Source organism: Carettochelys insculpta, chromosome 12 (assembly GCF_033958435.1).
Source record: "Carettochelys insculpta isolate YL-2023 chromosome 12, ASM3395843v1, whole genome shotgun sequence".
Classification (NCBI taxonomy): Eukaryota; Metazoa; Chordata; order Testudines; family Carettochelyidae; genus Carettochelys; species Carettochelys insculpta.
The window spans coordinates 23,191,106-23,217,764 of NC_134148.1; the positions used below are offsets into that span (position 1 = coordinate 23,191,106).

The 26,659-nt window shown below is 37.7% G+C and overlaps 1 protein-coding gene across 2 annotated transcripts in view; it reads right to left on the reverse strand.

The window, feature by feature from the left end:
- Nucleotides 1–26,659, reverse strand: part of DMXL2 (Dmx like 2) — a 111,182-nt gene that overhangs the window by 70,742 nt on the left and 13,781 nt on the right. For both annotated transcript variants that reach the window (XM_075006470.1, XM_075006469.1), the window contains exons 2-10: nt 23,501–23,626; nt 19,831–19,902; nt 18,676–18,754; nt 16,937–17,102; nt 13,650–13,716; nt 11,108–11,286; nt 8,082–8,265; nt 6,195–6,369; nt 4,063–4,299 (exon numbers count right to left, since the gene is read on the reverse strand). In XM_075006470.1, coding sequence (XP_074862571.1) covers nt 4,063–4,299; nt 6,195–6,369; nt 8,082–8,265; nt 11,108–11,286; nt 13,650–13,716; nt 16,937–17,102; nt 18,676–18,754; nt 19,831–19,902; nt 23,501–23,626 — 1,285 coding nt within the window. The remainder of the gene's footprint in view (nt 1–4,062; nt 4,300–6,194; nt 6,370–8,081; nt 8,266–11,107; nt 11,287–13,649; nt 13,717–16,936; nt 17,103–18,675; nt 18,755–19,830; nt 19,903–23,500; nt 23,627–26,659) is intronic.

A 26,659-nucleotide genomic window follows, 5' to 3' on the forward strand; every position in this document is an offset into this window, starting at 1 on the left:
GTTTCCATGAGAAGTGAAATATCAGACCTATTCTATGTCAGTTCCAGATAGTGTGCTTTATATATTGAGTCTGTTCTGCTATGGCTATGGTCTGAAGAAGTGGGTCTGTCCCACGAAAGCTCATTGCCTAATAAATTATTTTGTTAAAGTGCTACATGATTGCTTTTTTGTTTTATTAGTCCCAGATAGTGTTACTGGTATGTCTTGCTATGTGTTGAACATCTACTGTCATTAAATAATTTTCTGGTATACACACCAATAATTTTCCACAACCATGAAAATATAAATCCACTAAAGCTAAAAGAAGCTTAAAATAAACACTGATATTTACTACTGAAGTTGTTTAAAATAAGCAAAATCAGATTCTGCCGACACTAAACACATGGCATCAGGCAGCTCTAAAGTGAAAATGGGGACCAAAAAAGAATAGTGTGCAATTTAATGCTACTCTGAGTGGCATTTTTAAAAAATGATATTTTTTCCACTAGAAAATCTGCTGATTTGACAGTGGCAATTGGTGTTTAAAGGGTGGTTTCTAATCTCAATCCCATACTCCAAGAATTATGCAAAACCCCAGCTGTGCATAACCTGAGTATAAAGGGTTTCATTGCTTCAGGGAAGACAATGCCATGTGCTTGAAAGGGCCCAAGACTTGACCTGGGGGGGTGGGGGGAACCGTGACACTCACCTAAATGCTGCCATGATGAGCTACTATTTAAAGTAAATTGTGCAGATACTTAAAATATGACCAAGCTTTCCTAGCTGAGCTCCCGAGGCTTGGCTTCCCCTCAGTGAGGCTGAAATGCATCTATAGACAGGACCATATTAAAACCCAAGTCATCAGCATAGGCTTCTAGCTAGTTGAGTCAGTCATGGCATGAGAATCTCAGCTTGTTTTTTTTGTTTTTGTTTAGCCATTGTTCTTGTAAAGAATAGCTGAAAAACTGAACTATGTGCAATTGATGTGATGTCTGTCTGACCCTGCATATGGCCTCCAACAAATGGAAGAGACAAGAAGCTAATTGACCCATATGAGTCTGAATAAGGTGTGAGTTGCATACTGGATCTGACAGAACTAGCACTATATAACTGGGCTAATTAACCCCACTGGGCAAAGGGGTGCTGTTCTCAAGCATCATCCCTTCATGGCAGCAAAATGAAATATGTTCAGAACATGAGGCATACATTCAAAATATTCTTGCCCTCGCCTCTTCAACAGTGGTGAAGCCTTTTTCTTCGTCCCCTTTCCCCAGATAATTGGGGCTAGGTTGCCAGATCAGTCATTTCCATGCTTGCCAGTCCAACACTCACTCCATACTTGCTCTATCCTGCTGCACACAGTCTATCCACTGTTTCCTTATCTGTCGTCCTCCACCCACGAACTTGAATCTCAAGAGCTGCCTATATTGTTTCCTTTCATTCGTTCTTCATGTATGTATAAACCATCTCAGCTGCTTCTCTTGCAGATTCTCTGATACTGCAGACCTTGGTTTCTCTTCTGATAACATCATTCTGCATTGGTCCAGCAACAACACCCCTTCTCTACCTTCAAACACCTCCTTCCATTACTTCAAGTGTTATCAAGTGCCTCCCTTTGGTTGCCCACTTCTCTAATCCATCTTATCATGGCTTTATATACTTGTCCCTTAAGTAACTGGGCATCCATATATCATAAATCACTGCCACATATCTTGTGCCATTATCTCAGTGGTGAAACAATTAACAATATTAACCTATGAAATAACCCTGGGCATTGGAGTTAACACCAGTGGTGTTAACACAGGTCAGTTCAAACCTCCAAGAGATACTCTTACAGGTTGCGTGCATCTGTTGTATTACATTTACTTCACATTTTCAAGCTTTTCTTTATAATTACATATATGGGAGACAACCTTAGTACTTCATGAAAGCTGAGACTTTGAGAAACTAGCTGGGATGGCCCTAAGGGAATGGCAGGTCAATGACCCAATATGAAGCAGTCCAGTTCATATCCTGTTTACCACTACTAATTTCCTTCCATTTGTGTTTGCCTGCCACGTTTGCCTATTATTTGTACTAGGTCAAAAGAGAAAAAAAAGCTGTGAATAATTTAGCAATTAAAATACATCATGATTAATTGTGCAATTAATTGCACTGTTAAACAGTAATATAATACCTTTTATTTAAATATTTTGGATGTTTTCTACATTTTTAAATTACTGATTTCAATTACAGAAAAGAATATAAAGTGTACAGTGCTCATTTTATATTTATTTTATGACAAACATTTGCACTGTGAAGACAAAAGAAATAGTATTTTTCAATCTACCTAATGCAAGTACAATAGTCCAATCTCTATCATGAAAGTTGAACTTTCTTGCTTTTGGTTCAGCCAATTGCTCAGAACCACCAAGTTTGTTTACATTAGCAAGAAGTAATTCTGCCTCCATGTTGTTTACAAAGTCACATGAATGTCAGTTGTAGCCAGCATTACAAGATATTTACGTGCCAGATATGCTAACTATTCATGTGTCCCTTCATGCTTTAACCACCACTCCATAGAATATGGGTCCATGCTGACAAGTTCTGCTTGATAATGATCCCAAGCAGTGTGGACTCATGTTCATTTTCATCATCTGAGTCAAATGCCACCAGCAAAAGGTTGAATTTCTTTTTTAGTAGCTCAGGATCTGTAGTTTCCACATCTGAGTATTGCTTCCTTAAGACTTCTGAAGGCATGTTCCATATCTCTCACCTCTCAGGTTTTGGAAAGCAGTTCAGATTCTTGAATCTTGGGTCAAGATCTTGTAGGCATCTTTAGACATCTTACAATTGGTAGCTTCTTTTCATTTTGTCAAATCTATGGCAAAAGTTTTCTTAAAATGAACAACACATGCTGGATTACACATCTGAGACTGCTAAAACACAAAATAGCTGGCAGAATGTGTGCAAACCAGAGCAGGAAACATACAATTCTTGTCCAAAGAGTTCAGTCACAAATTTAACACTTTTTTTGTTTGTTTTAACAAGCATCATCACAGCTTGGTGGATGAAGCATGAAGGGGCATCTGAATGTTTATAGAGTTTCTGGCATATAATACCCTCCAATGCTTGCTACAAAGTGCCACACAAATGCCTGTTCTCTCTTTCAGGCGTCACTGTAAAGAAGAAATGGGCACTGTTGTCACCCATAAACGTAAACAAATGTGTTTGTCTTAGCAACTGGCTGAACAAGAAGTAAGACAGAGTGGATTTGTAAGGTCCAGAGTTTTACAGTGCAACAAAAATTGCACTCCATAATGAAGACACTATATTGCAGTACTTGTATGAGGTGAAATGAAAAAAATATTTATTTTTACAGTGGAAATATTAATCAAAATAGTATAAATTGAGCAATGTACACTTTGCATGCTCTTGTAACTGAAATCAATATGTTTGAAAATGTAGAAAATATCCAAAAATATTTAACAGATTTCAATTAGTTATCTATTGTTTAGCCATGGTATTAAAACTGCAGTTAATCACCTTTTAAGTTAATTATGTGATTAATTGATATCCCTAACTGGTACTTTTCTTCTTCTTTGCATGTATTATAGGGAATGACCCAAAATTAGCAACCTTTTATTACTGTGTGTAAATGACATATTCTCCAGGCTAAGGAAAGAGATAATTATATGTTAATATCAAGTAGCTATTTTAACACAAAAGCATACTTGAAGTTAAATATATAGGTTCCTCAATGAGAATCTAAATGGATGTACAAGAATAATCAACCACTGATAAGCAAACAGACATAGAACAATGTTCAATATAAATCCCTTAATATAAAACCTAGGTTCTCGCTAGAGTCTACAAATATGTTGAGACAGAGAGCAAGGGTGTGCGTGTGTGAGAGAGAGACGCTTCAAAAAGAAAGACTGTTGAACTTGTTTCTTGCAAGAGCTACTGTGCCCACTAGCAGTTGCCACCTACAGCACATGAAATCTAAACTACAAATATCTCTGTTTTGATGTGTTATCATGTATATACTGTGTTCACTAAAGTAATTCTAAGAGACATCATAAAATTACCAGATTTACCAACCATGATCTAGTTTCATATGTAAGCCTCTCTCTTTCTCCTCCATGTCCTCCTCCTCTTCATGATCAGCATCATCAGCACCTTGTTCTGGTGGTTGTTCAGCAAGTTTTCTTAGATGATGCATGAATACTTCAATTGAGGACGTAAAATTAAATTCTTTATTATTCAGCCAATGAACGACAAAGCCTCCATTTCCTTCATCCACATTAAAAGCTGTTCCAGCTAAAACTGATGGAATGTCTGTGAAAATAAAATTTAATTACAAAAATCGACACCAAACCCACATCTTAAACAAATGTCAATTAGCTACCTAAAATACAGAACTTCATAAATGTATACCTATAAGAGAAAACAAGTTATAAATGCAAGACAGTGGATAATTTACAGATATTAATAGAAATGGGTTTTATAGATGAAGAAAGAAAACTAGCTTCATTTTAATTCCATAAGCCAAAACTAGTAAAAATAAAAGATAAATTTTTCTAGATGAAAAACGTTATGTATAAAATTATTTGCAAACCAAGCCATTTAAAAGCCCTGTGTAATAAATCTTATGCTGGCCACAAATATTCTTGCCAAATATAGCCCTAACTATAAGAAGTTATTTTAAAATTTATTTGTGTTGTTCTGTTTTCATATCTATAAGCTTTTTATAAAGATACTGTCAAATGGAAAATATTCAGTTAATATATTTATTAGCTCACAGTATTTTAGTATCATAATTATGTACTTTCTGAAATTAACAGAATAATGCTGCATGTGTAAAATTGTACTCATTGATTTGCATTTGAGACTCAATGTGCTACTTTAACAAGCTTTCAGTTTTTTTTTTCCAAAAATTTGTTTTGTACTTATAGTTTGAGATCACTGGTATAAGCATATAATGTATTCTGGGTCAGAGTTCAGATCATTGTGTTGAGACGGATATCTTTATACTTGACAAGAACAATATATTTGTTTATTATGTGGACAGTGTATAATTTATGGCCTTAACTATTTAGATCCTTGCTTTAAGTGCTGGAGTTTTGTACATATGATAGGTAACTACACTCTTATTAATTAACAACCTTGATTTTTTTTTTAAAAAAAAGAAAAGAAAAGATTGTGTTGGGAATTTCACAGGCTTTTGAAATGTTGTGCAGTTAAAGAGACTTTTACAGAGGATTAGACGTATCACCAGATGGAAGGCGGGAGTGATAGCTGGCTGAAGAGTTATACAAAACTCGCTTACCTAGTGCATGCCACTGAGGATGCATATGCTCCATGGATACCTATGCTAGGCTGTGCCTGTAAATGGACATCACTATCTTCACAAGTCAACAGAAGAATCAGAGCTAAAGACCAGAACCAATATGACTTGGTTCCACTGCTAAAGACAAACCCAACAGGCCAGAGCACGTCTCAGGAATGTTGCTGAACTTTTGTGCATATTCTCCCAAAGCACCTATTATCATACCATACATAAAGGTACATATACACTGGAGCGGTCGGTTAAATTCTCAGCTTGAGGAGATGTACTTGCACCATCTCTGACTGGACAAGGATGCTAAACATAGCACAGTAGCCATGGGTGCCAGGAGGCACAGCAGGCTTGTCCCCCTGCTCCCCCAATACGTACCTAGTGATGCAGAAAGAATTGTACACAGGATAACTATGTCGTACTGACTATATGGCTGTGGCTACACTGCTATTTATAGCTATCTTGTTTACAGCTAGCTCACGTTCATCCACCTGAGATAGAAATTACACTCCAATATCAGTGTGGACATATTCTAAGTGCTGTTTATTGACCCCAAAATGTTAAGAGATCTGCAAAGGACCCTCTTCACCCAAGACCAAACTAAACTTGAATTTGTGCCATTCTTGCTCCTTTCATTACATCTAAGGATGATCAAAAATTTTTGCTTTTCATTTAAAAAAAATTGGGAGTGTTTATTTAGTTGTTATAGTAGAAAGTCAAGTGCTCTCTGTCCTAAAAGACTGATAATTGCAGACTAGTGAAACGATATTTTTGCAATGGACAACACTCAAGTAAGCTGAGCAAAACATGAACATCATGTAAACACCATCTCCCTAATATTTCCATTTTGGACAAATTATTGGGCTTTTAAAGATTAAAAAAAGTTGCATTTCACCTGTAGTAGGATTAATGCTTGCTGCTATATGAAAGTGACAGAGTACATTAGCATGATGTGAAATATGACGCTGAACTTCATGCGAGCCCTGTTGATCAGGCAATAATTCTGTGTGGGTAATAAGAACTGAAGATCTTCTTTGTCCTTTTCTCATATTTTTCAAGTGGTGAAGTGTCTGAAGTAGTTAAGAGATAGGAAAAAATCACATTTAAATCCAAAACAATACACTGTGAAAGTGATCCATGCAAATTCTGAAGCTTTTATGGTTTTCTAATACCTAACGTGATGACCCCGCATACGGATTTTTCTGAATTTGTAAAACTGCATATTACGGTAATATCTCATATTCAGCATTCTGTCATCCGGAACTCTCAAATAACCAGCTTTTTAATAAAAAGTAAATTTCAGTTACATTGTCCATAAGTACAGTGTAGTGAAAGTAAATACAAATAAATACAGCAAATACAGTAGAGTCGAGTCTCTATTTATGCAAGGGTTGTGTTCCCACACACCCTCGCGTAACTGAAATTTTGCGTAAGTCGAGGGATGGCTTTTCCCCAGTAGAACACATGTTCCGCAGCCTGGGAAGCAGCAGGAGCACCTGGAGCTCCATTGGAAAGGCACATCCTGGGTTGGGGGGGCAGCTGGGGAGGGTTAAGCCTGGTGGTGGTTGGGGCCGTGGGAGGTGGGCAGAGGGGTTAAGTCTGGACGGGTTAGGGCTGTGGGGGGGTGGAGGGGTGGAATCGAGCTGGAGCCGCACATTGGGGGTGGTGAGTTGGAGCTGTGCTCGGCTCGTAAGCGGGCGGTTGAACCAGAGCTGGGGGTTTTCAGCCAGAACCATGCGCAGGGAGGTTGAGCTGGAGCTGTGCATGAGGGGTGGTGAGCAAGACCCGTGGTTTGGGGTGGGGGTGAGCTGAAGTCATTTGTGGGTGGTAAGTGGGACCGGGGGTGCAGTGAAGGGGAGCTGAACCGGGGCTGGCAGGGGTGTGAACTGGAGCTGGGAGGAGTGGGATTTTGAGTTGCTCTTAACTTGCGTTAATGAGAGTTAAGTGCAACTTGAAATCACACATTTTGAGGGTTTACTGTAAGTTTACAGTGTACAATACTACTGTTGTTGGTAAATAAAGCACTCTGCATATATTTTTGTTTCTTAATATCTAATTTTGTTTTTCTTTAGTGTTATGCATTACTAGCTACACCTCTCTATTATCCAGAATATTTGAATATCTGTCAACCTCCCAGTGTTGTGGCTGCTGGATATGAAAGGGTTTACGGTATTTTCAGATCACTTTCTAACCAAAAGAAAAGGTTGTATTGCTAGCTTCTATTTTACCTGGAGGAAGATGAAAAACCTCCTTGTACTAAAACTGCCTTAGTAAGAAATGCAATGAAAACCAAATGCGCAAACCAAATGTTTATTTTTTTAGAAACAAGTCTCAGTTGTGTGCTAATATCTAATCTTAATAAGGGATAACAATACCTTTCTTAAATGGCTCCAAGAGAACGTTTCAGTTCTTGGTTTCCATGGATGTTTTCTACAAGTATAGAGTCTCATTCTCCAGTGAGAATGAAAGCACCACTTACTCTGCTGTATTTCATATCAACTGCTTCTACGCTTGGCTGAGGAGGAAGCAGAGTCGTTCCATTTTTCATCTGAATCTTAAGGGTTTTATTCTCAAATCTGCAAAAATAGTCACTCTTCCTTCTTGAGTGGTTTGTTGTAAACTGAGTACAAGAATGAATTTAGGCTTCTACATTCTGATCTAATGTATACTACCAGTTGCTAGACAGCATGTGGTTTCAGTTTACCAAATCTCTTAAAATTTTTACATACCCGAATTGTAACTATTGAAATAAAAAATAGTTAACATAAATATTTAACAGTACCTCTAGAGCATGCTGTATTCTGTCTTTTTGCTTTCCAGAATGCAAGAGGCTGCTGCTAATGCTGGAAGAGCTAGTCTCACAAATCTGCTCACCCAGAAGAGTATCTTCTGGTAATAAAGTCTCTACCCATAGCCGACAAATACCGTCATGGCATGAAGTAAGTAACACATTACAGACAGACCCCCTGAAAATAAACATGTCAGGATTACCTCATGTGTATTAAAGTAAGAGTTACACAAATACGTACAAGTATTAGGCAGTTATGATATACTTCATGGAAGGTTTTTGGAACTGAAGCATGTTTACACTTAGTAGTAACATTTTAAATATGATAGCTAATAGTGAATTGTATATTAACAAGAGTGCAAGTGATAACAATGTCAATTCAGATGCATTAACTGAACACAATTCTAAGCAAGTTTATATAGTTAGTTATGATTATCTGATTTGCTGCATTGTGTGATATATAAGCATACAAACTGCATTGCTGAAGGAGTAAAAATGAAATCCTTAACTACTAAATCCATTATGTCTGCTTTAGAAAGGAATTTAGCAATTAACAATCTACACAGATTTTCCTACCATTGCTGTAATATTTTCTGGTGAAAATATTTATACTTGTAGTAAAGTTTAGATCAGATTTTATAGCACTTTCAAGACTAGGCCCACCAATGCCAACAGAAATTGTCACTTGACATAGTCCGCGACACCAATTGAGCAAACAGGGTTGGGTCAAAAAGTTGGTTATCGAAAGAAAATTACAACTAACACATATGCTATCAATTGACACATGGAACATCTGAACACTGTGGGTGACTGGAAAATTAGATATGCTTTGAAAGGAGATGAAGAGATACCAATACAATATACTTAGACAGGCGGAGATGCATTGGATGGCATCAGGAGAGATGTGCAGTTGCGAAGTCATTTGGTCAGGGAATGAAACGAAGCATGAGGCAGGAGTTGGATTCTTTCTTAACAAAAGAGCTAGAGGAGAATTATTAAGATACAAAACAGTGAGTGCAAGAATGATGGTAGCAAGATTTGAAGCAAAACCATTCAACATCTTGATCATTCAAGTGTATGGCACCCACATAGGACAGTACAGACAGAGATTAAGCAATTCTATAAAGACTTGACAAAGATGCTGGAGGAGATACCAAATATGTTGATCGTCAGAAAAGACTGGAACACAAAGGTTGAAACAGATAATAAAGGTTGGGAGAGAGTCCTGGGAAGGTTTGGGTATGGAGAAAGAAATGAACAACATGAGAAACTACTAGATTTTGCTACAGAGCACAAGAGGGCGATCTGCAACACAAGATTCTAACAAAAGGACACTGGCATTCAAGAGGACAAGTTATAGAAAGATCCTGAGAATAGGATGGATGCAGAAGGTCACCAATGAGGAATTATATAGGAAGATACTGCCGAAAGAGAACCTACTGCAGAAGGTTATACAAGGGAAGTTACAGCTATTCGGGCATATTTGCAGAATGAACGATGAACGAAAAATCAAGACCCTGGTATTCGGCATAACGGATGGTTCGAATAGGAGAGGCAGACACCACAGAGAGTGGGTAGATGATATAGTAGATTGCTGTGGAGCTAGTCTACAGAAACTAAGCCACTGAACAGGGAAAGATGGAAGGAAATAGAGAGCCATCAAACACCAATGGGTGCTGAGCCCACAGTAGTTGATGATGATGATGTATGTGATAAGGGTTGCACAATTTTAAAATACTGTGTGGGACTCTACGTTCTCATATTTTTATGGAACTGTTTTAAATATAAATATGCAGAATTCAAATATGCTTTATGCAAAGCAGGGCAAGTAACACACTGTTCAAGAACTTTTGATCCCCTAAATGTGTACATTCTATTTTGGGCATTATTACTCTTTTATATGTGAAGTTAAAAATATTAAGTGAAAATGTGTTTTATCATATATGGGTCTTCTAGTGAAAGACATTAGTGGTACTTAAGTAACCTAATGTTCCAGTGCTCAAGACAATGATCTGTAAATTATTTTGTTTCTCCTCATAAGCCCAAACTGTGGCTGGTCCTACAAAAATACACGAGCGTGCCAGCTAGTGCTGAAATCCATCTTGAATTTGGTATTTTTCCACTGGGATTGGGAGAATGAAACAAAAGGTTCCTACCCTGAGAAAATTCTATTTAAGGGATGGGAAGCAATCAAAGATAGTCTTTTGCTGGCTTCTCAAACCTGCCTCCTCGCCCTAAGAGGATACGCAAGAAGCTCCCTCCTCCCACATGCACTAAATGCAGCAAAGGAGCTGGCTTGACAGCTGTTCATCTCTCTGTATGAGAACTACTTGTATTTGTAAGCAGTTACACGACTGACAGTGGTTGTCTAAACGCTTAGAAACATACAATCATGATTGGTACTATTTTAGAAGTATAGAAAAGTTGATACTTTCCAAATAATAGTAAGAAATTGCTAAATGGTGACCCACTCTGCAGTCCTGCCAATACTTACATACTTCCTCCCTTGAAGCATATAAAGAGTCCCAATAAAGTCAATGGGACTATGCAAATGTTTAAAGTGCAGAGAGCATAGTAGCTTGAACTCAAATGTGCTAAATTACAGATGAGATGTACATGAGTATTTGCAGAACTGGGGCCCAACAAGTCACTGAAAATGTATGTTAGTTACAAAAGTCGGCAACATACTAGATGATTGGATTAAATAGCCATTATAACTAACAAACTGAAATTATATGTGCACATCCTTAGGTAGTACAATTTCAGTATAATATATATTTAAACAATCATGAAGACAAAAGACAAAATTATTACACTTGGATGTCTAAAATTAAGGTGCCTAAGTTAATTTTAGGTACAATAATAGACATGGTCAATAAGAAATGTGTCCAGAAAGGGAATGAGAAATGCTGGTACCCATCACTGATGACAATGAAGTTATTTTTAGTCATGTACCTATTTAATGTAAAGCATCTACATTTGACAATTTTGTTCAAAGTTTCTTTGAGGAGTTTTCTAACCTGGGCATGTACTTGCTAGTGTTACGCCATGAAAATCCTGTCACTGCTCGAGGATGTGCCAAATAAACAAAGGAAAAGTAAACAGGTGCTGAGCTTTTTTTCTTTTCTTCACTCTCTTGTGGTAGAAGAGAAGCCTTCCAGACAGTCATAGGATACCATACCTTTAAGAGACAATCATCCTGGGCAAAGAAACAAAAACATAGTATATACAGGTTAAAAATAAAAATGTCACAAATATTACACCCAAAAATATGTATTAAGTTAACTGGGTGGTGTACATCTAGTGACTTAATTAATTAAAACCAAACTGAAATGTTGATATCACCATCACCAATACCGAGAGGTTACTTATCCAAATGTACATTTTGAAGTGTGTGGAGCATTAAATAGTTTACAATAGCCCATTCAGTTTTATGTTTTCATGTTACCAAAAGTTATATAACAGTACAGCTATATGGTGAACTGTAAATATCAAAACTACATGAACAAAAAATGACTGAAAGCTTATTTGTGATCAACAATTTCAATGAATGCCAAGATTTGCTGTAATGTCTGGCAGAAGGAATGAGATCTTAGCTTGCATAAATCGCTAATTGACACCAGGTAAGCATTTGGCCCTCAATACATAGTATCATAAATTTAGAGTTCATTTCCTGGTTAAAAAAAAAAAAAATACTCCCTAAGACAAAATTAGATATGGCACACAATTAAGGTAAGGGAGAGAGAGAACCAAGGGAAAAATAACTTTTGTTAAATGGTAATTTTATAAAGGGTTTTGGAGGGCAGTGAAGGCAGTTGTAACATAAACAGAAGATGGCCAAATAGAGGCATAATATGAGCGTGCCTAAAAATGACAATGGAAGAAACACGAAGAGTGACACAAAGAGAGGTTTCTAGTGAATAAAAGATATATCCAGAAGCCCCAGTAAGAATACTTGCATGTGATTTGAGGAAACACAGATAAGTCTGCAAAATGTTTTTAGGGTCAGGACGTGGTAGATGAACTGGAAGGGATAAGAAACAGGAAGGCAGTGAAAACACATGCATGAAAATGCATTAGGAGCCGCATGAAAGTCTGTTCTGGTATGGCTATGGTCTGAAGAAGTGGGTCTATCCCACGAACACTCATCACCTCATAAATTATTTTGTTAGTCTTTAAAGTGCTACATGACTGCTTTGTTGTTTTGATAGTATATAAACTAACACAGCTATCTCTCTGGTACTATTCGGCATGAGAGAGAACTTTATCAGTGGTCTTTTGGGGATTTTGAATAGCTGGAAGAACACTGTTCCATGCTGCTTTACTCTTTAGCTCCAAATGGTTCTTAAATTCTCCTAGGAATTCTTTCATCTCATTCTACTTATAACCTGTCCTCACCGTTGTTTAGAATCTCTGGCTTCATAACTAAAACAGATAGTACCGGAAATACAATTACAAGGCAATACCTTCCTTTGCTCCCTTTTTGACCCTTTCCAGGTTCTAGTCAACAGATTTTCAGTAGTTTAGACTGACATACACCTTTATTAGTGTGTGCTATGAGATGCCTAGGCACCCATCAGTGTAAATACAATTCACAAAGGTAGGAGAATAGCTCTCTCAGTTGCAGGAACAACTGTCGTGGGGAGTAGAAAATGGAAATAAATTAAGTTTTAAAAAGTATCTATTACAGACCTCTCTCACTGCCCAGCTGAAGGATAAAATTCACATAAAGGGGTCAAAAGATACGCCTGATCATGCAAGCAGAACCAACAAAAATGCTTAGCAGGCAGCCATGTTAAAACTTCTGATTAAGTCACTTTCTAGCCACAAGGATATTAAGGTGTAGTACCTAGCCAATATACAACAGAGGGCACATTCCTAGTGATATCACACACAGGTCTGTAACATAAGCACCATGTGAAGTAGAACAGTGAAGAGTTTAGGTAAATAAGTAATTAGCTGCTAAAACTCATCTTTTGCCTTAGTGGTGTAAGTGTTGTAAATGGTGAACTGTCTGAATGAAAACTCAATATCATAGCAATTAAAGGACATTAGATGAAATAAAAATTAATACCTACGTGAAAATGTAACCCAAAAAGCAATTTTAAAAAATATACAAAATGAAATGGAGGATAAGAATAGAAGTTAGAATTCAATCTTTGTTATACATTTGAAACTGTTTGCTAATCATTTAGATAACAGAATTTGGTTTTGGTGGTACGTTAAGTCTGTGTGTTTTCTTTGAGAATGGACTAGTAATTTTTACTATCATTCACTGAAATTGATGGGGAAACATCTGGCTATGTAAATTGAGCTTTGTGATCTATATATTCCTGTCAATTTCAATATAATCAGCAAAAATCATTTTATTACGTTAGAACTTTTTTGTATACAAAAAAAAGTAATTGTTACAAGAACAGTCAGCATTATGCACTAGGAATGAAATAATGTTGGTTAACTAAGACTACATCATTGCATGCAGTTCATGATTTTGGCTTTTTTATCATCAAGCTTATCATGAATCACCACTTGGATTCTTAACTAGCTATTCTTTCTCCTTACCTTTCCAGCTGTTGCAAAATATTCACCATCAGGAGACCACTCCATCAAATGAACAGATACTGCAGTTCTAGGATAAAGAAAGTCCAGCTTTAAACCCTGACTGACCACTATGTATGTATTTTCATATTATTGCTCCAAATATACAACTAATAGCATGTTGATATTTTATAGTCATTTCTCTGAGTCTCAGATGTTATGTACTTCATCCAGCTAAAAACAATTATATCAGTTTTTTGCACAAAAATATCTGGCACAGTGGGAAAAGAAAATGGACAAAAAATAACTTGTTTCAGGTATGGCAAATCTAAGCGAGAGCAAAGACAAATAAGCTCTTGATCCAAGTGCAAAAGAAAAGCATCTCCTAAATTTGAGGCCCTTAGTATTGCCTGAATAAACCAAGGCATGTAATTTCAAGGAACCTCAGGAAAGGAGAGGGCTTAGCACAGCATTTTTCAACAATCTACTGCGTTTGTCTTCAAACTGGCAGATTGTTACTCACCTGGAAAAACCTCCTTGTCTGCCAAGTGGCAGAATAGAACGCTATATTGTTTTGTTTATACTAGTCATTTGAAGCTCCCCCTAACAAGTCTCTCAGAGGCCCTTCTACCTTGGAGGACTGAGGAACAGGTCAGTTCTCATTTCATCTATTAAATGGCAGCAACTCAGTCCATGACAGTTTGAATGACCTCTAATGGCAAGAAAGTTCAGATGGCCACTGTATGGCCCCAAATTCCAAGTCACTAATAGGTTACCTTCTTTTCGCTTTTAGAACCAAAGCATACTGAAGTGCACAGATGAAAATGCCTATCTAGAAGAGTATGCAGCTGTCATTGCACAAATTAGAGTTCTCCATTTGAACGATGAACCTCTGAAAATATTCTAGCATAGTAACTAGCAAATCACTGATTTTTGACAGAGTCAGAGAATCTTAAGCATAAACTGAGACTATTCCAGCCTGGATGATAGAAAATGTATACAATGGTCAACAAGAACTGAAAGGAGTTCCATCCAGAGCTTGGTGAGTTGAGCTCATTCAAATAACACAAGAAAGGCAAGGTTGCAGCATATAAGCATAAAGAATATCAGTCACATTTTCAGGATGATGGGTTATACCTTAGAAGAAAGAGACTCTGAGAAGGACTTACAAGTCGTAGTGGATAACCAATTTTACATATTTTCCCAGTCGATTCTGTGGTTAAGAGGCCAATGCAGGCATTGATCCACAACTGGAATATAGCAGTCCTGCTCTGGTGTCCACGCTTTAAAAAGGATGTTAAGAAACTGGAGTGGGGGTTATCAGAAAAGTGCCATAAGAATAATCTGAGGTCTGGAAAACCTGCCTTGCAATGACTTAACAAGGTCAGAGTATTTACTTTACCCAAAAAAAGTTTAATAGGTGATCTGATCACATATCTATATGAAAAGATATTTTTGATAATAGAGGGGCGCTAATCTAGGAGAAAAAAGGCATAACAAGACCTTATGATTGGAAGCAGAAGTTTGAGAAATTCAAACTAGAAAAAAAGTGCAGTTTTTTTTCAACGTGAGGTAATTAACTGTCATAATCTACCAAAGAACGTGGTAAACTACTTGTTTAAATTTATAAAGTAAGATTGAGTTTTTTCTAAAAATATATACTCTAGCTCAACCAGAAGCTACAGACTGAATGCAGTAATTACTTAGTGAAATTCTATGGCCTTTGTTCATAAAACAGGTCACGTGTCCATTCTGGCTTTAAAAATCGGTTAAAATAATTAAAACATAAATGTATATCATGCTAAATGAACATTCCAGATGAGAGCAAAGGCAAAAGTACAATGAAAGAACAGAGGACATGGATGGAACTCTTGTCAAGTACAGCTAGAATATTCCTCCAGGCTGACATGCACATCCCTCTTAACAGACTTTGGAATGCTTCTGGGAAAGCAACACTATGAACTGCTAGAAAATGAGCTGAAGAAGAAATACCACAAAGAAATATTTACAACTACTATTAAAGGAAAAAGTTCTCAGGATTATTCAGATTTACAATTCAGGTGGTTAAAAACATTTTCAAAGGTAAATCTCTCTTTCATTGGGTGGTTCAAACATCTGGACAAGGTGGGGCCCACATTGGAAGAAAATTTGTCTGATTATACCCCATAAAATATAAATCAGGAAAAGTTATTAGACTATATTCCTGAATTTCTTTAACACACTAAAATTATGACGATAGTTCTCTCATTGCATTAAATGATTCAGACTGGCAATATCTAATATTTTTAGATATCTGAACATCTGTTTTGATGTCTGTATCTGCAACTTCTTTGTAATTCTGTGAACTCTAAAGAAATTTAATTGTTCAGTGGTTCCCTTCTCCTCTTTTTGGTTAGTATCCCCTTCACCTAAAATTACCAAACAGGTTGACCCTTTCTAGTCTGCCACTCTCTCATCTGGCAACATCCACAATCCGTCATGATTTTAGTTAGCCAGATGACCACTTATCATGGGTGTGGCCAAGTTTCCTGTGGACCCAGTCCTGGTTCTTATTGTTCTGTTCTGTTACTTAGCTGTAATTTACCACTAAATGTCTTCTAAGAGCCCAGTAAGCAGTGGAAGTATTGGTAATGCTGCTAGACAATACTGACCTCCTGTGGTTTGGCAAATTCTCTAGTTCAGCACCAGTCAGGTCCTGAGGGTGCCAGACTAGAGAGGTTCAACCTGTATTAGCATCCTACCCACATCCCTATGCACCATATCTTGTCTTATGTACTTTTTTCTGTCCTCTCACTCTCCTCCAACTTTCCTTTTGGATCCATTCCTTTTCCCATTCATGTTCTTTTGTTCCCTTCACTTACTTCATCACTATATTCCAAACCAGCATAATTATCATAATTAATTATGCAGATGTGTATGTCTCCCATACAAGAGTGTGAGAGATCCTTTCACTAGCATGAACAGGGAGAGCTGCCAGTAAAATTGGTGCTGGACTCCGTGGGCAGTGCAGGTAGTACTGCAGCCATGCCAGAGAAACTTCCTGCACTGGGCACTGACTCCTGTGACTGGCAGCACAATATGCTGCTGCTTTTGCCACAGCAGGTCCAAGCTCAGTCACTGGCCATGGCCCCGACGGTCTCGGTTGTTATTGCTAGCGCCCTGAAACTCCACAGATATCCAGTTTATATCCATAGATGTAAATTTTGTATCTGTGCAGGGCTCTAAATATTTGATATTTTTTTAAAGGCACACATTTAAAATGTGGTCTTTTCCACCTAGTTCAACACATCTGAGATTACAGATTAACTTACTTGCACTGCCAAACACATTTCCAGTCATTTAGTACTGGGGGAACTTTATCATCTTTCATCTGGCTGACAGGATCAATATCACCATCATCATCTTCTTCTTCCAGAATGTCACCAGATGGAGGAGCCCACAACTGCAAGTTGTCAGTTGCTGTCAGGAGCCTGTTACCTGAAAGTGAGTAACATTAATTAAAGTTGTAGAACAGAACGAGGAACTCTGGATGCATTTACATTGGACAATTATGTAGAGTATCTTATTTTAACAAGAATTATTAATGATAACCTAGGACCACAACTTTATCAATTCTATTTGGATTACAGTAGATTATTCAGACATGACAAACTCAGTTCTAGTTGGTTTTATTTTTTTTTTTTTCAGATTTTATACTCTATTTTAAGCAGAAGTGCCTTTTCCTGCTATTATGAAAACAAATATTCTAATGGGTGACAGAATAATATACAGCAATATGAAAATAAATGATATTGTTTTGGATGTTAGACCACGTGAATTAAAAGGCACAGTTACTAATTCATACTACCTATAAACTTGCAAACATTTAGTAAGCATTACTTAAACTTTTGTAATGGCAGAGAATGAACATTTGCTATTGGTTTCTGATATAGTGGTGATATTTGTGAAATTCTGCATTACTTTAATCTCTGCTTCTCATAGTGCAATTCAAGTTTTGGCAGAAAAGTTCCCTCAAAGAGCCTTCAAAATAAGTTCTCTAATGGATGGACTGAGTTACAAGACCTTATCCAAATAAGAAGAAGAGGCTTTCGAAGTCTGGGGGTGCTTTTTCCAAGGTCCCCATCTACATGGGCGGCATGAGTTCTGGAAGTGGCATTTTCAGATCGCGTTTGGCTGCCATTATGCTAATGAGGTGCTGCATGTTCATGGCAATGGCTCATGAGCATCATCTGAACTACCTCATTACCATGCCCCTTCCGAAAGGAAGTGGCTATTGTAGACCTAACCTAAATTACACTATTTACTAGGTAACTTACTGTGGCCATCTAGAAAAGACCCAACATTCAAACACAATTGGTGTAGTACATTCATAAATGGTAATTGCAATGGATTTTTACAGTGATACTGATGTTTCTATCCACCTGTATACCCTATATAGTATAGCTACTACTGTTGGAGAATTTATTTAATTCTTATTGGGCTTGTCCATACTATCACCCTCCTTCGAAGGAAGGATGTTAAGTAGGGTGTTGGGAGTTTACTAATGAAGTGCTGCGCTGCATACACAGCACTCCATTAAGCAAATTCCCCCCCGCAGCAACTTCAAAGTTTTAAAATTCGAAGTATTGGCTCACCTGCCAGTACTTTGAAGTGCCGGGGCAACTTTGAAGTCCCTTTACTCCTCAATATTTTGAGGAGTCTTAGTGATCTACAAAATTTTGAGGAGTAAAGGGACTTCGAAGTTGCCCCGGCACTTTGAAGTACCGGCAGGTGAGCCACGGCTAGATGCGAGCCACTACTTTGAAGTTTAAAACTTCGAAGTTGCTGCGGGGGTGGGGGTTAGAATTTGCTTAATGAAGTGCTGCTTATGCAGCGCAGCACTTCATTAGTAAACTCCCAACACCCTAATTACCATCCTTTCTTTGAAGGAGGGTGATAGTGTAGACAAACCCACATAGTCACTCTCCAATTTCATTTGAATAAGTTATTTGTACATAGAATCAGTCCACATATATAAACTTTGAATGAACACTTATCAATTTCACATTACCTTGAGGATCCCATGCTAAGTTGTAAGTCATAGAACTAAGGAAAAACTGCCCCGTTTTAAGCCACTGACACTTTAGCAGCTGTGGTATAAAAATATTAGGAATAAATGGTTAGTTCTTAACAGCAGAAAAGCAATAAAGTAAACACATTCTTTTAATTTCTAAATGAAGTTACACATGTGAACTTGATTTCTACTAATTCTTTTGCAAATAAATTCAGACTGATAGGTTGCTGAATCTAATACTTAATAATTGCATTCAACTGACTCAAAATCATGAAAGGCAACCCTGAAATTCTTTTACCAGCAGAAAACTGAACATTCACCATGTTAATATGATGGTTCAGACAAAGATGTATTAGCATTATCAAGAATACTAGGGACCAGCTAACTACCATACCCCTGGTTAAAGGAGGAGGAATATAAACAAAAACCCAGTCATGTTCTATTTTGTAGAACACTGCCTACAGAATGGGAAATTATTATTTTTCTAACCTTCATTTTCAAATGAGGACTTTCTATGTTGAGGAATATGTGTTAGAATGTTGCTAAGGAATATTTGTTTAGAACAAGAAGCTAGCTTTCCCACCATCCAAATTTTTGAACTGCATGGGCTACACTTACCCCCAACTTTGAAGGGGGCATGGTACGTAGGGCCACAGATGACTAATGAAGTGCTGCAGTGAATACGCAGCACTTCACTAGGCTAATTTTCCCCAGCAGCAACTCAAACCATCAGACTTCGAAGTGCTGGCATGCGTGTAGTCGCGGGCACTTTGAACTGCCCGTGCTACTTCGAAGTGCCTTTACTCCTCAAAAAGCGACTTTGAAGTAGCGCAGCACTTCGAAGTGCCCATGGCTACACGCATGTCAGCACTTCGAAGTCTGATGCTTCGAAGTTGCCGCTGGGGAAAATTAGCCTAGTGAAGTGCTGCGTATTCACCACAGCGCTTCATTAGTAATCTCCTGTGGCCCTGATTACCATGCCCCCTACAAAGTTGGGGGCAAGTGTAGACCCAGCCTATGTGTAACAAACATTAACATATTCTTCAGTTGAGCTCTCTTGTTCCATTTTAATAGGGCTTTAACAAGTTGTATGCATATTTTTATCTGCTCCAACAAACCATATCATGATTTAATCATGCAAGACATACTTACACAATTTCTTTTGTGAGAATTTATACCCAGAGGTTCAAAAATACAAATAGCATTTCCGTATGATGCTGCAATCTGGAACAGGTTGAATGAATAAAATGTTAAGACTCAGGAAAAAGGCATAATAGAACTCTTTCTAGTCACAGTTAATCATTAAGTTTCCAATAAACTTGTAGAAAAAAAGGAAAGTAAAGAGAAATTCAAACAAACATCACTTAATGGTGTTGTATCTGGAATTCAGAGCGTTTAGAAAACAGTGAAAAGTGTTTATTTTGAGCAACCACATGTTAAAGATTTTACTGTAAGCAAGAGAGATCCAATCCACAAAAGGGTAAGCACTAACTAATGCCTGTCATTCTGCTGTAACTTCAGGATAGTCACTGTTAAGGCACAATGGAAAGCTGATGCCTTGGCTCTTTCTGCTCTTGCTCTACTTCACAGAAAAACTACTAAATTAATGATCCGTGTCTGGGTGCTCTCCATGATTTCCAGTTCCATTTCTTATCACTGAATATTAAATACAAGAGTACAGGAGCAAATGTTATTCAATTGCTGCTTGGTTCAGTAAATTTTGAGTAAAAGCCTGGTATACTGAAACAGAAAATTGAACATTGGAATCTTATTAGCATATTCCAAATAGGACTCACTAGTTTTTTCCAATCAACTTCTTCCCCCTCTCCTCGCTCCCCACAAAAACTAACCTACAAAAAGCTTTTTTGGAGGGGTGAGGGTGGTGCATATGTATCTTCATTGTTCTTACCTGTACAGATTGAACCTCTCTAGTCGGACACACTCTTGTCGGGCCACATCCATGGTCTAGCATGCTTTTATTTAGCCAGATGTCTACTTATTGTTGTGGCCAAGTTTCCCCATGGTCCCATAAAATTTGTTTACAGCCATCAGTCCTGAATCTCACTGTTCTGTACTGTTATTTAGTTCTATTGTACCTCCAAATGTCTTCTAAGAGCCCAGTAAGCACTGGAAATCTTGGTAATGCTGCTAGATGATATTGACCACCTGTGATACAGCAAATTCTCAACGGGTACCAGCCAGGTCCTGAGGATGCCAGACCAGTGAAGTTCAACCTGTACTTTGAAAATGTCTGGTTTTTATTAAATCTAAATTTTACTTTAAAAGTTGCATTAGGAGCTCTTTAAATACTTTCACATTAGGACTCTAGTCTGCTCTAAAAAGAAATAAATTGTAAGTTTCAACCCATTTTCCTATCCACTCTTCATACGGAATGGGTTCCCAAAAGCACACAGAGGAGGCAAGAAGTTCAAACTGCCTCAACAAAGGATACTCCAGGGTCCATACAGATTTCAGGGTCACCAAGACAATTCTTAATCTTTATGTAGCTGCAGTGCCACGGACTCTCTAGCAGTAACTGTCCCAGTACATTGCCACAGGTCTTATCTATGTTGCAACCAAATTTGTAATACGGTCAGTTGCATCCACAAAAAATTTGGTCAACACTAAGTTGTAACTATGATAAGTGTTTCACCCTTCTCGGCAGTATAGGTTGGCTAGCTGGCATTTCTGGTCACTAAGAAATCCAGAAAGAAAATCACACAGGCTGTTTCTATGCATGCCACAAATAGTCCAAAATATGCTAATGAGGCACATATGTAAATTCCCAGGACCTCATTAGCATAAGGTCACGTGATTTAAACTCTGGAAGACCAACTTCTGGACTCCAAATCATGTGACCTTATGCTAATGAAGCACCAGGAATTTACATATTAGCATTTTTTGAGCTGTTTATTAGCATGCCACTTTTGGAGCAAGTGGCATGTGTAGAAACAGCCACAGGGTTTGCATATTATCAGGATTCAGTAAGCTAGTACACACATTAAACACTTCTGGGGACTTCTGAAAAACATGCACGCTTTCTGCACTTCCTAGGATGCAGATATAAATGGTATCATTTTTCCTTAGCTAGAAATGTGCTTTTCTGCTAGCTACTTTCAACACTACAGTACGTATAGCCAGTAAAAATACAAGGTTTATAATCAGCTCTGCTACATTTAAACTATGCCATTAAATAGGAACCTAAGCCATGATGATTTTTTTCATGTTCCAAAGCATGTGTTATTTTCACTGCATAATTCCAAGGGAAGTGTTTCTTATCCCTTTTGTTAGATTTTTAAACTTTCACTACAGAGTGTTTTTTGGCAGCAGACTGTCATAAGCAGTACTTCACATAGGCTGAGTCTACACTTGCCCCCATCTTCAAAGGGGGCATGTTAATCAGGGTGATGGGAGATTACTAATGAAGTGCTGCGGTGAATACACAGCACTTTATTAGGCTAATTCTCCCCTGCAGCAATTTTGAAGCATCAAACTTCAAAGTGCCAGCATGCGTGCAGCCAGGGACACTTCAAATGCCTTTACTCCCCAAAATTTTGAGGAGTAAAGCCATTTCAAACCATCAAAATTCAAAGTGCCTTCATACATGTAGCCACGAGCACTTCAAAGTTCCTGTGCTACTTCAAAGTTGCCGGGGTGGGGGAGGGGGAGAATTAGCCTGATGAAGTGCTGCTTATTCACTGCAGCACTTCATTAGTAATCTCCTGTTGCCCTGATTAACATGCCCCCTTCGAAGTTGGAAGCAAGAGTAGACAAGTCCATAGTCAATTTTATTGAAATACTTTATTTATAAAGATTTTGTTTCAGTGTTGTAGAGAGAAATATTATATACTCAAATAACTATTCAAGCAAATATAATTATGGAAAAATTACTTGCATACACACTAGTCTGCTTTAAACCATTTTCAACTCCTTGGACCACATGCTCCCATGACTTGAGCACTACAATACAGCTGCTTTTGACACAACTTACATCCAAATTGTGCACACAAGCCAAAACTACTTACTTCGCATGTCAGTATAGTGACATGCTAATTTACAACATTAAAGGAGCATAATCGGAATAAATACATGTTGGGCATAAGGGAGGAGGAATACTATAAATGTTACCCCACAAAACAAAGTACTGTACCATAGAAAACTAGCATCCATTTAATTCATTTTAAAGAGCAATAACTTGCTGTTGAAATAAATGCACATTTTGGTACAGCAAAATATAAAATTTTTAGTAGACATTAAAATATCCAAGAACCATCTGCAAACAATTTAGAGAATGCAATCTTCATTTCAGAATATATTAAATTCAGAAAAATTTGCTATATGTTTCCATGTTTTGTGAGTCCCCTTATTACATATTTGGACATGTTTAATAGTGTTTGGGTATCTTTCTGAACCTTTTCACTTACAAAGGAAAGCATGTGGATTGTGTTTACTTTTAGAATTAGCCATCGACTCATTCTTTGTTGATATGCCCACATATACGTATTTTAAACTTCACGCAAGTGGCATAAATTATCTGAACATGAAGAGAGTTTTTATCACAGGTACTTTAAATATTGAAAAAAATAAAAATACAAACATTCAGGTACATGAAAAAACATTAAAATCATTTTTATCAAACTTTTGAAAATAACTACTGGGCTGAAACAACGATGTTTACTTTTAACAAACAAGGTTATTTAGGAAGTTTAAGCACACAAAAATCGGTCTTTAGCATGAAATTACCACCTCACCAATAATGGCTACATGTCAGTTTCTGTTTATAGATTTCATTTCTTAAACTTTATTCATATTAAAAACTTACCCTTCCTTGCTGCTGAGAACACTCCACACAGCTGACTTGAATGTTTCCATGCTTAGCACCAGGAATAATCTGCACACATTCAAAGTCATCTGCCAGAATAACAATGTCACAGCCAGAACCATATGCCTGTAATAGTTTTAGAAAGATATATGACCTAATGCTGAGCCACAATGGTTACAAAGTACATTATGATCATGAACATATGTGTAAATCTACCTCAACGCATGCTAGTAAAGTACATTAGGTTAACACACACAGCTTGCTCCTCATCCATACTACAGCTACTTTGTACTGATCCAGCTGACTCAACCAGTCCCCTAAATATTCTCTCTGCCTAGTACAGCCACAGTAACTGTTATCCAAATTCTCCACACTGGTGCAGGAAGCATGGAAAGGGAATTGGTGGGGCTATGCCTACACCCCAGTAATCTGCAAATATTGGAACGTCCAGCAGTGGGTGAGCAAAGACAGCCAGGTATAAGTCAGAACCTTCAGACCTACAACAGAATGCAGTTCAGTGAGACTGGAGGATCTGGGATGGCACAAAAAGGTTCTGATTCTACCCAGGATTCAAAGAGAGTTCTGGCACTGATTTCAATGGGAACAGAATCAAGTCTTGTTGACTTTTAAAACAATACTCTCTCAGACCCAACCAGTGAAGTCACATTATGACAAATGTAAACTAAACTAATGGTATATCATAACTTTCTTGCTTTTTTCCTGATCACAACATAAAAGTTCATCTGAAGAAAATTAAATATTAGCATGGAACATTGTATGGAAGCCCATTAATTCCTTGCTCACTGCAACTATAGTAAAAAGAAACATTATAATCTCTGTAGCCTCTAAAGAGAGGCATCTGTTCACCACTTATTTTGCAATTATGTCAAAGATTTTGCATCTTTTATACTACAGATGTAAAATTACGGTGAAAGTATACTTAACTATAACTTCCTGAACTTTGCTACATAATTGATAACCAATGGTCATTGTTTTATAACAGATGACGTTAAATAAGTAAAATTGGTGAAACAGACGAGATTTTTCATTCAACAATTTAATATGAACCCACTGGATATGCATAATCATAAACAACTATTTGTGAATTATATAATTGCAATTCTATCCAGGGACTTGATGGTGTCATTCTACAAAAAACCATCTGAGATTTTGCTTCTTGTGTGAAGGAAATTAAAATGAAATTACAGACTGTCAAATATTCTTAAAGCCCTGAGTGGATATGAAATTTGTGTCCACATCTACATCTGCCTCCATTAAAAAATGAGCTGCAGATACCCACAGATATAAAGAACATTTGCAGGCTTCTGCATATTCTCTTAATTCAAAATGTTTTTTTATTGTACTCCAATCCTCCTCCCCCACTGTACTTCTCCAGCAGCACTAGTGCCAGAATATTACAGTTTGCACCTCTCAAAACTGGAATTCTCTCATCCAGCAATATCTGTTGTCCGGCAGGACCACAAATGTTACTGGATCAGAGAGACCCAGCTGAGAGGCTGTGATAAGAAATGCAGGCGGAGGCCCAATGACAAGGGGGCTGGCAGCTCTGTGCAGGGGAAGTCAGGGGCTTCTGCTGGCTCCCCGCCCAGGGCTGGAGCTGGCTGCGGGTTCCTTGCCCACGGCTGAAACTGGCAGCCTGCCCAGCTCCCTCTGCCAGCAGCCAACCTGGGGCTGGAGCTGGGTCCCCAGCTCCATGTGTGGGCTCCCCACTGGGGTTGGAGCCAGTAGCCCACCTGGGGCCTCTGCCTTTTCCCTGGCTGGGGCTGGAGCCACAGCCATGCAGGGTTGGGGCCAGAAGCAACAACCAAACAGGAGGTGGGGGCCAGCTGCAGGTAAGGGGCCACTAGGGCTGGAGGGGGTAAGGAAGGAGACCTCGCCTAATCCAGCAAATTCCTTCATTCGGGATTGATCAGGTCCCAAGGGTGCAGGATGAAGGAGATGCAACCTGCACTTGTTGGCAGAATCTGCCTGATATCATTCCCTGTGAATTCTCAGACTATGCCAGTGAGAGAAATGGAAATGCTTTGTCACCTGTGAATTATATAGCTTTGTATTTATTGGACAGTTTATTGCACATGTGAAATACATATATGCATGTGTAAATCAGGTCTAATATAAAATGGATAAAGTTCAATTTATTAAAGGAGAACTTTCTATTCTGTTCTTGAGGGGAAATACAGAAGTCTTCTGCTGCATAACTTTTTTAAAAAGAAAATTCTATTAATTCTTTACCATTTCCCTCTAAGACCACATTCGGAGATTTGTGCTCTGTTTCTAAAATGGCAATGTGGGCATTGCAGATTGGACTTCCAAAGGATCTTTTGTAGAAATGAAAATAGCACCCAACAATAACCATAAAATGTGTCTTTCATTACATAATTTTATTACTGCTGATTTTTAAAGCAATCAGAAAATAACAAGTACAGCTGGTCTCCATTCTTTTCAGAAAGTTACAGACACAAGGTTGGGTGGGGACAGACAAAAGGATAGCTAAATGAAAAGCTGTAAATTTCCCATGATTAAAAAAGAAGAGTAAAAACAAATACTGCAAAATAATTACTGAAAGATCTATATTCTGAGTTGATTTCTCCTTTTCATTTATTTAAATGTATAAGGATTCTCTGATTTATTTTTGGATGAAAGCCAACAGTTGTTTTTATTCAGATGTATTTGTTATTGAATTTGCATGAGGGTAAATACTGATTATTTTACTATTTTTAAAAATAATGGTTCCACTGAATATATTCTCCCATATATCTCACTTTTGGATTTTCTGGGTTCTATTAAGTGTACTTCACCAGTAGAGTGTAAAAATATAAACAAAAGCTTACTTTAGGGATCATGTATAATGTATTCCATCTTGTGTAGTACAAAACCCACATACCATGTAGTTTGTCCATGGAAACATTCTCAAACAATGATTTTCCTTTCTTTGACAGGAAATGACTACATTTATGACTGCCAGCTTTTCACCTGTTTTGGTATTCTGATGATCCCACGTCACCCTGAATGATCAGTTACATGTTACACCCATATTGTAGTGATCTGTGCCACACAACGTCAGTTCCTTGCAGTCACATAAATTAAATAGCTTTTATAAATGTAAACTAACCCCAAGTTCCACTTTCTTAAAATAAA